The following is an 11,448-nucleotide window of genomic DNA, read 5'->3' as shown; positions in this document are numbered from 1 at the left end:
GTGGAGGTGGAGGTGGAGGTGGAGGTGGAGGTGGAGGTGGAGGTGGAGGTGGAGGTGGAGGTGGAGAGCAGCTCGTTCCTCTCCTCATTGCAGGCAGCTGAGCCTGCCCTGCCCCAGCAGCTCCCAGGTGGCTTCAGGAGGTGTTGAAAGGTCTGCAGGGAGGGTCTTCTCCACACAAGGTCTTCTGGAGTAGTAGCTGTTGATGGTGATGCTGGTCCCTGTTGTTGCTCTTGGGCTTGGCTCCTCCAAAGGCAGCAGTGTCTCAGCTGGGTGCAGAGAGGATGCTGCTGGAGGTCTGCTCTTTCTGCTTGGTGCTGCTGGACCCCTGCAGCCTGGTGAGCTCCTCTGAGTGCCTTGGACAACTGTGGGGCCCTCCAGCTTGCTGCTGTGTGGCTTGTGCTGCTGTGGAGCAGGGTGCTAGGCTTTCACAGTGGTTTTTGGACAACTGTGGTTGAAAGAAGCTCAGCGAGCACAAGTACAGTGGTACCCTGCTGAACGTCAAGGACTGATCCTGGAAGGAGTGATGGTAATGGTAAGATGGCGAACAAAGCAGGCTTTTCCTTAAAAATAAGGGTAGTAGAGGAGAACGTGTGCAGGGATGAGGCATGGAGGATGGGGAGCTGAGAGCGAGACCATGATGCCCACCTCCTGGGAAGGGAATGGGGAGCACAGTGGTCGGTGCAGCGTCTCCATCCGAATGCGCTCCCCAAAGCGGCCCTGAGCGATGGCCCCGATCCTGAAGAAAGGAGACTTTTGGTGTCACATGTGGGGCCCCGGCAGCCAGGGAAAGCTCCCCGCCCTTAGAGAGGAGGATGGGAGCAAAGTTAACGTTCCCTCTTTTGCTTCCTGTTCTCGCTCTCGTCCTTCCCCTCGGCTCCTGGTTCCTGTTCCTGCTGGGAACGGCCCGGACTGTCCTGGGCCATGTCGCAGCCCTTGAGCGCAGGGGCTCGTGCAGCGCTGGCCTCTCGGTGCAGGCGATCCCGGATGCAGGTGCTTTGGGGCTGCCCCCCATCCCGGGGGTGGGCGAGCTTTCGGCTTGCAGCCCGGCCACCGGATAGCGGCACAACCCTCCCTCGGCTCGCTACAGGGAGGGGGGAAACACTTTTGGCCTGTTTGCACCTTGCAGGAGGTAGCTGGAGGGGAGTGAGGTGCAGGAGGAGGTGGGGATGGGGCCGGGCAGCCAGGCGTCGGTGCCCGCTCCCAGGCCTGGCTCTCTCCAGGGCTCTTCGCGGAGCAGCCCGGGACCTCCTGCGCGTGGCACGGCCCCCCTGCCCGGGGGGGGCAGAAGCAACCTCGAGGGGGCATGGGTTTCCTCGAGGTGCTGCCTGCGTCCCTGGTACCCTACGGCACGTGCAGGCGCATACCCTTGCTTTGCCTGGGGACGTCCCGTGGAGCAGCGGTGACGGGTCCGGGATGGGGCTGTGGGTCCCCAGCGCCTCCTCCAGCTTTGCTCCCGCTCTGCGCTCGCTGCGCGGGGCCGAGCATCCCGGGGGCCGCGCAGCCTCCCGCTCCGTCCCGGGGCCGAGGCGCCGGCCGGCTGATGTAGCAGGGAGCGACTGTCCTTGGGGGACTGAACGGCAGAAAAAACAAGCTGTTCAGCGGAGATAAGTGAGCGTTGCGGGTGCAGCTCCGTCGGAGCGCGGCACAGGCGTCTGCCGTGTCATATCATGTTACATTGTACTTTACTACTCGCTATGTTGCAGGAATAATTTAAGGAGATTTTTCTCGTCTGTTCTTGCAGAAACCCAGGCTCTTTCCTTGAACTAAGGAAACCTCTGGGATCAGCAATTCAAAGCGCTCGAAGTGCTGCCGTTCCAGCACTTTCTCTGTTTGAAAGTTGGACTTGGAATCGGCTTTTGCTTAAAAGCTTGCTTTGCTTCTGCTCACTCTCATGCTAAAATCTTCTGGAGGCGTTGAACGCCAAACAAAGCGTCCGGCTCGAGTCGAGCAATGGCTCAGCCTGAAGTCGCTGCTTGAGCAAGCAAGGAAACAAATAGCCGTTTGCAGGGCCATCCAAAGCCGGAGCTTATATATAGACAGGGGTCTGCAGCTGGGGAGATGCTCTGCCCCACGCGTTTCCCCCGCTGCTTTTCCCAAGCCGCCGAGGTGCAGAAAAGCCTCCCCGGATAAAGGCGAGAGGGAGCCGGGGCTGCAAAGGGCTCACGGCCGGTCGGCGCCCCGTCGGCCTCGTGCCTCCTCCGCTGCCAAAGACAACAGTGACCCGGTGCGAGTGGAGCCGGGCTGGCTTCCCGGGACTGGGGGACCCGGGGGCCGCGGGAAACCGCCTCTGGCGCCAGCACGGAGCAGCGTCGCGGGGCCGGACGGGTGGAGGTTGATACCCGCCAGCCGCATGCCCGTGTTGGAGGGCATCCACGTGCGGCCGGCTGCAGCGCGGGGCGATGCACAAGCCCCCCAGCGCGGGTCTGGCTCATGCACGGGGCTGGCGGAGGTGTGGGGTGAGCGCCTGCGCCGTGTCTGGTTGCACCGTCCCCGCTCCCCTTCCCAAAGAAAAATAGCCTCTGTTGACTCAGGTGCCAGCGCGGAGCCCAGCGGCGCCGGGACTCGGCCAGCCGGCGTTTTATTGCCCGTCTCTCAGCGGAACAGCTATTAATTTTATTTGTACTTTTCCTGCAGCCTGTGCCCCCGGGCGGTTCAGCGTGACCCTTCGGGAGGGCTGCGGAGGAGTGCTGACCCCACTTCCGAGCGCTCCCTCCTCTCCGTGCCGGGTTCCTCCTCCTCCTCTTCCTCCCGGCCGGGTCCATGCAGCAAACTCTGAAGGCTGCAATCGTGGCGGGGGGCTGCCCGTGGGTCCCGCCGGCCTTGGGGCGCTCGAAGGGCGATGGCCACGTGGCCGGACCTGGCCATTCTCGGTCGGTCTCCGCCGTGCCCTTTGGAGATCCGGCAACGAGGACAGTTTTCCTGCAGCGGTGCAGTGCTCTGCTCCCTCTGCGAGTCCGGCTCGCCGCCGTTCCCGAGGGAGGTCGAGTCCGTCCGGGAGCTGGGGGTGCCGGTACCTGCCTGGCCGGAGCATCTCAGCCAGGGCCGCGGAGGAGCGCGGCTTGGCGGATGATCTCAGCTGGCAGGTATCCCAGCTAGCGGGGAATCCCTCGGGGTGGAAAGGCTGATTTATGCTCGCTCTTCCCGCCCGTGCTCTCCTCGCCTCTCCCTGCCGGCACCCCGCACCTCAAATTCCTGGGATGCTCCGGGCAGCCCCTTATCGCCCTGGTATGCCGGCCAGCCGCGTCCCTCCTGGGGGGAGCAGCAAGCCGCCCAGACACGGATTTCCACCTCTTCCCCCTTGTTTTTTTGCCTGGGGAAGTTTGCTCCATCTCGTACTCATCTCCCTGCTCTCCCGTGACCGAGGGGAGGAGGAGGATGGCGCAGACAGGAGGAAGGCAGGGTGGGGAGGATGGGCAGCTGGAGGGCCCAGGTTGGGGTGTGCAGGAGGCCTGGGAGAGCTGGAGGCTGGGAACCGCTGCTGCCTGCAGCGACAAGTCGTGCTGAGAGCGGTCTGCTCGGCGCATGTCAGGCCTGACCCGAGTGGCATTTTCCAGGCTGCTGATTCCCAGGACTTGACCATGCACCTAGCAGGGTGGGTGATAAAACACAGCTCGTGGGGTGTTTTAAAGGGAAAAGTAGGCTTCTAGCCCTGGGAGTGCTGGAGAAAAGCTGAAGAGCTCCAAAACACAGCGACAAGTAACCAACCTCGAGAGCGTTCCCCAAAACTTGTAGGGGTGGCCGGGCTGGCCAGGAAGCACCTCCCTGAGGGAGAGGTGGCTGGGCCAGGTGGGAGAGCTTTGCCTCTCAAGAGGAGACCGGTGCCTCGGGTGCAGCGACTGCCACCCCTCCGCCTTGGGGCGCGGGGCGTGCGTTGCATGGGCACGGTGCAGACCTTCACTAATTTGGTTCATTTGTTTCGATTTCCCCAGAAAGTTCCCTTTAGCAGAGGGACACCACCCTTGAGACACATGCCCCAGGACCTGGAAAGAGGAACTGGACACTGCTCGCCGCGTAAAAGCTCAGTGCAGAGGACTATTCGAGGCAGGCATCCTCTGCGTGCATGACATGGCGCTGACGGGTGATCGAAGGGGTAGAGCAAACTCTGCTGTTGCTGGTGTCACTGATTTGGGGAGGCTCTTGGGTCTCTGCAGCTTGGCTGGCTGTGGGCAGAAGGGCTGCAAGCCTAGAGCTGGTGGAAACGCATGGGAGCGAGTGCTGGGAGCTGCCCAGTAGCACTGGGTTTCGGTGTTGCGTTGCTCAGTCATGCCTGCCAAGCAAGTCGGGTTGCCCCACCTTGGAGGGGCTGGAGAGCGAGGTGGGCTTTTGACCCTGAGGACACGGCCACTGAGTGGGAATGAGGCCCCTGAGCTGGATCTGTGGGCACTAGCCCCAGAGCCGGTCCTTCCAGAAACGCCGATAGCCAAATGACTTTTTGAAAGCGACTCCAAAGGAGCCATCAGCGGGGACTTTGGCAAACCTCAGGCTTGGCAGAGCAGACTCGGGTCTGCCCACCGTGCTGGGGGAGAGCTTCCTGGCCTGGCTCCACCATTCCTGGAGCGCTGGGTGGAGATGCTCCATCTGCCTTGCCGGAGCTGGCTGCGGTCCGTGTTTCTGCAGCCTGGGCAACTGCCCCAGCTCGGGCTGAACACCTTCTGGCTCGCGCTGCCAGACCCAGGTGGGGTCCAGCTTGCAGCAGAGCTGCCCTGAGCAGCTGTGGAGGGTGAGAGACCTTGTTCAGGCCCAGCAGCACCCACACCTTGAGTAGGAGACTGCAGCTGGGAAAGCAGAAGCGCGCCGTGCGAAGGGGAGCGGGGGCCGACAAGGCTGATGCAGAACGAGGCCTGGAACTGGGTCTAGCTGCCGCAAGCTTGTCCCCCTCGGGGTCAGATGGTCCAGCCTGGCCCTTGGCGGAGCTCCTGGCCCCGGTCAGCCTGAGCCTAAATACCCTGCGGCTGCATTTGCTTAAGTCAGGCTTTCTCAGCTCAGTGCTGCGTCAGGAAACGCAGTCCGGCTGCCTCCCGCAGCCCGCTGGCAAGCGCGCGCGGTGCCGCCTCCGGCCGCAGGAATGTGCAGACGTGGGTTTCCGTTAGGTCGGGAGCCGCCGGGCCGTCCCGCGGAGCGGCCGCGAGGCTCTCCGCGCACCCAGCCGCTGCGCCTCGGCCGTGGGCGACTGCTCCGGGAGGCTGGAGGCCTCCGTGGAGGCAGCCGAGCCGAGCCGGACGCGGGCACGACCCTACGGAGGGGCTCGCGCGGGGTGCCGCCGGCCGGCCGAGGTGGGAGAGGGGACTTTCCCACGCCCCCGGCCCTGGGCGCCGGCGGCCAGGCGCGCTCGTGCCGTGCTGCAGCCTCCCTCTGTTTCAGTTCCAGGCGCCTGCTGCAAGGGCTGGACCGGGATCCCGCTCCAAAGCGGCCGCGGATCAGCTCGCTCCTCCGGAGAGCGTCCGCAGGCTCCTCCGGCAGAGCCAGGCGCGTGCCGCGGGGTTGCTGCCTCCGGGCTCGGCCCGAGCGCTCCCTGTCGGGCCCCCTTACCCTAGTGAGCCCCGCGCCTCCCTGCGTCCCGGCACGGCCTCGGTGGCAGGCGCTGAGCCCCCTTCCAGGGGGCTGGCGGAGTCCCCTCCTTATTTTGGCCATGCTGAGTTGAAGACTTGCAAAACGATAAGGAGGATAATGTCTCCCGGCCGCGGGGAGTGCTCGGGCCAAGCGCGCAGGGTTCGGATCCCTCCCCCCCCGAGCGGTGGGCATGAGCACCTGAAAGGAGGCACTGAGCGCCCGTAGGGACGGGCTCGCTCCCCCCGGGGGCTGCGTGCGGCCCGTGTCGGCGTTACCACCCTGCTCTGCGGCGTTGCAGATGCGGGGGGCCGAGCGGGTGCAGACCGAGGGGTGAGGGCGTTTGGCCAGCTGATGGAGACCGGAGAAGGTCCCAGGTGATTGCACTGAGCCGCTGCCACGGAGCTGCTCGGTTTGGAGCCGCCGGTGGTGGCCAGGACCCCTCCGACGGCACCTGGCAGATTGATGCCTCCAGAGTGTGGGATATCCACCCTCTCCCCCCAAATCCAGCCTCCCAGATGCTCCCCTTGGAGACATGCAAGCATCCCAGTCTAAGAACATCTTGCAAGCACCGGGACGGGCAGCCTGTCTGTGCGGGCAGAGCAGCCGCTGGCCAGAGAAGGGCACGTCCGGGGGAGAGCTGCAGGAGTGCTGCTCCGGGAGCCCCCAAAGGTGCCCGGCTGCCTCCCCCCACGGCCGGCGGGGAGCCTGGGTGCTTGCCCCAAAGCAGCGCCGCGAGAGGCAAGAAACAGCTGATGGTCGGCTACTTCCCAAAATCGGAGGCAGTGACCAAACCCGCCCCCCTGCAACGGGGAAGTGATGCACTTTTTGGGTCCTCGCCCCCAGGCACCAGATCAACAGCTCCACTCGGCAGGGACCGTCCCGGGAGGCCGGCGGGCCGGGCGAGAGCAAGCGGCAGCCGGTGCCAGCCCGCCGGAGAGCCGGGTCCCGACGGCACCCCTTTCCCCTTGGCCCCTGCTCGGGCTCTGCCCCAGCTGCCGCCTGTCTGCAGTGATTGAGGCTTGAAGAAACATCGTGTTTCCTGCACCCGCGTGCCGGCGCGGGAGCCCTCGCGGGGATTTTGCCGGCTGTCCCCCGCCTCTGCCCGCCGGCGGCCGCTCAAGGTGAGTGCAAAAACAAGCGCGTGCAAATAGGCGCATAGGAGCCTGTTCCAGGGCCCTTCGCTGGGCAGTGGCCTTTTTTCCCCCCTCTTTTCTAGTGCATGACGCCTAAACGCTCTCATCTAGTCTGGAATATTTTGGTAGCTTGTTCCGTATGGTATCGCTCTCCTAAACCTCCCTCGTGCTGTACGCGCATGGGTTAGCTCTTGTCGAGATGCCCAGCAGCCGGCGGGGTGCCGCGGTCTCCGCATCCTTGCACAAGACCCGGCCCCTGCGGCCGAGGGTCCTGGTGGCACCACGTCGGCCGGAGAAAAGGAAACTGGGGCGAACCGGGCAGCAGAAATGAAACTCCGCCGCGGCGGGAGTGTGCGGGCTGAAAAGCTGACCCCGAAAAACAGCCGGGGTGCACGTATGGAGCACTTCCTTCCTCCTCAGCCTGCAAACCAGCAGCCGTTGCTGCTTGCCGGCCGGCTGGGGCAGGGACCCCCGAGCCGGCCGGGACCCCCTGCCGCGGGGAGCCCTCCCCAGCATACTTTTGCAGATCTACATCTGTAGATGCACCGCTGAGCCCATTTAAACTCAATACATTCACAGATAAAAACCATCCCGCCTGGACATGCGACATCAAAAAGCAAAGCGGGGTTGGGGGGATGCGCCGCGTCGGCCCCGGAGCCGTGCTGCCTGTGGTCTCAGCCTAACCGCAGCCCCTGGCCTTTAAATCAAAGCTGCAGCGCGTTAGCGGCTTGTTTCGTCCATAATCTCGCTCCCAGCGTTCGTTCCCGGGCTGGTGCGCGGGCGAAGGTGGCGGCCGGCCCGCCTCGACGGCAGCATCCGCTCCCCGGCGCGCCAGGAAAAGAGCCCAAAACCACCGGTTGCTCCCAAAGGACGTCGGCGCTTTTCAACGTTTCCCTCCGCTGCGGACAGGTAGACGTTAAGCCGCGCGCCCGGTAAGGCTGTGATACCGGGAAAGCTTTTAACGAGGGCTGTGCGCGTCCCTGGGGTCTCCTCTTGCCGAGAGGCAGCTGAGGTCTTCAGGGAACAAGTCGTCAAGTTCCCCCCCCCCCCTTTTTTTTTCCTATCCACCAGAATTTAAGATTATTAATCCAAGAGCTCCGCAGACTCAGCTGCTATGAAAACGCAATGTAAACCCCAACTTTCCTAGTGATCGACATCAACTGAAAATATTATCCCTGCTTTCATTGCTCCTAGCTCCAGGCCAAACTCAGTGACAAGAATTGCATTAATAAATCCCATCTTATAGAAAACTAAAAGTCAATGAGAAGAGCACAAAAAGAGTGGAGCAGTGTGGAAAAGACCTGCTGAGAATCCAAATAAATTGCTATTTTATTTGACCTTCAATAGAGAGGAGGCTAGAAATCATCCGTAAGTGCTAAAGCCGTTTAGTGATCTTTGTGTTGCCAGACTTGCAGTTTCTGCCACAAAGTTGATCTGTCATCAGCTAAAATGTGTCCACGAGCTGCTCGGCTGTGCAAAACAGCGTAAAGCAGTGTAAAATATCTCCAGTGCCTGTGTTACTTTATAAAACACGCAAGATATTTCGAGCTAAAGAGCGGAGGGTCAGAAAGGGTTCTCGGGCCCAGGTGGCAGCACTCTGGCAGGGTCGCTGGTCACCTGGGATTTAAGCCTGACTCTGCCAGCTGCACCATGAAATGTTAATGTTGGCAATGTTTTTAAGTGACTCCCTTTCTTTCCCTTTTTTTTCTTATTTTTGTTCCCTATTTACGCAACCAGCATTTGCTCTATTCCACACCCTTGTGGTATGTACGCTCGCCATGACGGTATTATATTATTCATGGGTATTATGCTATTCTTCCTTTGCTCCCTCCATTGCACGAGTACGGGTGGCAAACTAATCTTCACCTCTCACTGCAAAAACCCCAGGGGAAATTCCTTAACTGCCCATCACTTCCCACCTGCTTGCTGGGTGGGAACATGCTGCAAGAGCCTTTGCCCCATCTCTTCGCTGCCAGGAAAGTCTTTGCTAACCGCCGCTCACTGTGACGACTCCCGGGACCTCGCGGTGTGGACCTCGTGGTGTGAACCTCGCCAGGACCTCGCGGGTGCGCCCGTCGGGCCACCATGCTCCCCGTCCCGCTGCTTGTCCTCCTGGCCAGCCTCGTCCCGCACGGTACGGCGCTGCGCGACCTGCTGGGGAGCGGGCCGGGCCGGGAGGACAAGTTTTCCTTCTCGTCGTTTGGCGCCTGGTGTTATAAAGCCGGCTGGTGCGTTTCGCTGGCGGAAAGCAAACCTGGGCGCATCGCCCACCGCTCTTCCCGGTCGAATGCCCCTCTTCCTCCTTGAGACTTTGTCCTGCAAAGTTGTCTTGTACGTGTTGCCCTCGCTCACTGTGCGCCTGTTCCCATCCAGAGATTACCGCAGGGCTGGTCTGTCCATGGACGTTTATTGCTAGCAGGAGAGGAGAGCTGAGAACTGCAGATTGTGCCGCTGATGGATGTGTCGTCAAGGCACCAAATGGTGGCTGTCCTGAAAATTTTGCTTGTGCCTTCACCCCCCCCCCTTTTCCGTTCTCTTCCAGTCCTTGGCTCATGGGGTGTCACCTACCCTGAAGCCCTGCAGGGCCTGATGGGCTCGTGCGTGGTCATCCCCTGCACCTTCAGCTACCCCAGCAGCGTCTCGGCCAGCGCCGGCATCGTGGCCATCTGGTACAAGGATTACAATGGCCAGAAGACCGTGGTCTACCACTCGGCAGCCCAAGACGAGGTGGACGACGGGTTCAGGAACCGCACCAGGCTCCTGGGGGACCCCGCCGAGCACAACTGCACGTTGCTCCTCTGGGAGGTGACACCAGAGGACAGCGGGACCTACAGGTTCAGGTTTGAGATCGTGGATGGTGACCGGTGGTCAGCTGAGCAGGACGTGGTGCTGATGGTGTCGGGTGAGTGCTGCTGCGTCCGTCTGTCTGCCCCAGCTGTGAGTGCTGTGCGGACCTCCCATCTTCTGTTCTCCAACCCCAGATGTCCCCGAGCGCCCAACCACCACGGCCAACGAGGAGGTCTCCGAGGGAGCCGTATCCACCTTCGTCTGCTCCACTCCCTACGCCTGCCCCTTCGGCAGCGTCACCCTGAGCTGGAGGGGCTACAACGCGCAGGTCTCCTCTCTGTCCACCAGCGTCCAGCTGGACACCGGCGGGGTGAATCTCCGCGAGACCCTCACTACCTCCTTCTCCTGGAAGGACCAGTCTAAAAAATTGCTCTGCGAAGTTTCTTTGGGGTCCAAGAAGGCCACGGGAGAGGTCGTCCTGCGGGTGAGACGTACGTGGGGCAGCTTTGCACACATGGGGCAGGGCAGAGGGAGAGATCTGCCATCTCTCCTGCAGCTGCTGTGCAACTGTCCAAGCACATCCCTCCGCAGCCAAGGTGCTGGAGCCGCTTCTGTCCCCCGTTGCTGCCATCAGTCCTTGCCCCATTTTTCAGTTCTCTGAGCAGAGCTGCTCTCTGCTCCAGGGAGGACCCGTCCGCTCGGAGGAGAGCGGCTCAGACCTCCCTTCCCGGGCGACCTGCAGATACAGACGTCAGGAAAGTCTGTGGCAGCGTCCTGCGGATCCTGCTGCCTGTTCAACTTTACCTGTCTTCTGTCCGCCTGTCCTGCAGATGCCCCTAAGGACATCAAGGTGTCGATGAACCCTTCCACACGGAACGTCCGCGTGGGCGACACGGTGTCCTTCACCTGCACCGTGAACAGCAGCTACCCACCGATCGCCACATACCGGTGGTACAAGGATGGCATGGCCGTGGCCGACGAGCAGATCCTGACCATCCAGCAGGTCCGTCGCGAGGACTATGGCCGGTATCACTGTGAAGCCAAGAACTCGGTTGGGTCTGGAGTGGCCCCGGCCGTGACTCTCTACGTCTTCTGTGAGTACCGGGGGAGCTCTCACAGGATGAGGACTGCCCTCCCCATGGCTTTGGAGGGGGACCAGCGCAGTGGGAGAAGGGGGCAATTTAATCGCTGGGTCCTGAATCGGCTGAAGGTTGATGCTTGTGGGAAAGCATCTCCCCCTGGAATGAGAACATCTCGGCTAGGTGCTGCTGGAGATTGTGCCTGGCAATTAATGATGAAGGAAACTGAGGCACAGAGTGAATTACTTGCTCGGGGAGCCTTGCATTAAAGTCGGAGATTGGATCCCCGCTGTCAGGTGCAGGATGGGGGCCACCTCCATTGCCGGTCTGCCACCCTGGGGGCTGGAGGGGTCTCCTCTCCCCAGACTCCAGCCTGGTTACCCCTCAGGGGTTGGGATCAGGGTCTGCCCAGCAGGATCTCCTCCCCTGCCTCTGGGGCAGCTCTGACCATGCTCCGTCTCCTCCAGCTGCAGAGATCTCCATCAGCCCGGAGGCCGAGGTGCGGGAGGGGACCACGGCTGTGTTGTCCTGCAACGTCCCTGGCAGGGAGAGCTGGGACCTCAGCTATACCTGGTACAAGAACAGCATGTGGCTCAAGGAGGGTCCTGCTCACTCGCTGGTGTTTCATGATGTGGCCGTCGGCGATGCGGGCTACTACTCCTGCAAGGTGCAGAACGACCTGGGCAGCGTGTCGTCCCAGGCTGTCAGCCTGAGCGTGACATGTGAGTGCCTACGGCCGCTGCCGCCGCTCTGCTGGGGACCGGGCGTCCCCCACAGAAGAGGGTGCCTTTGTGTCAGGTGCTGTACGAATCCCCCGAAAAAACAAAATGCCTGCCCCAAACACCTGCCGTCTGGCTGTGTGGGGTGTTCGGTCCATCTGGGTGGCTGTAAGAACACAG

General features: G+C 62.0%; 1 protein-coding gene across 8 annotated transcripts in view; it reads left to right on the top strand.

Moving 5' to 3' along the window:
* Positions 1–603: 603 nt before the first annotated feature.
* The window catches only part of SIGLEC1 (sialic acid binding Ig like lectin 1), a 28,338-nt gene continuing 17,493 nt past the window's right edge, over positions 604–11,448 (top strand). For 2 of the 8 annotated variants that reach the window (XM_068943916.1, XM_068943915.1), the window contains exons 1-5: positions 604–990; positions 9,226–9,585; positions 9,665–9,961; positions 10,301–10,564; positions 11,017–11,271. In XM_068943916.1, coding sequence (XP_068800017.1) covers positions 813–990; positions 9,226–9,585; positions 9,665–9,961; positions 10,301–10,564; positions 11,017–11,271 — 1,354 coding nt within the window. In that variant the 5' untranslated portion in view covers positions 604–812. The other 6 variants (XM_068943918.1, XM_068943921.1, XM_068943920.1 and 3 more) reach the window with 6 other exon arrangements.

This window comes from Struthio camelus, chromosome 4 (genome assembly GCF_040807025.1).
Source record: "Struthio camelus isolate bStrCam1 chromosome 4, bStrCam1.hap1, whole genome shotgun sequence".
Taxonomy (NCBI): Eukaryota; Metazoa; Chordata; class Aves; order Struthioniformes; family Struthionidae; genus Struthio; species Struthio camelus.
Note: the sequence above shows the minus strand (reverse complement) of the source record. Positions and strands in the feature narration are given on the sequence as shown.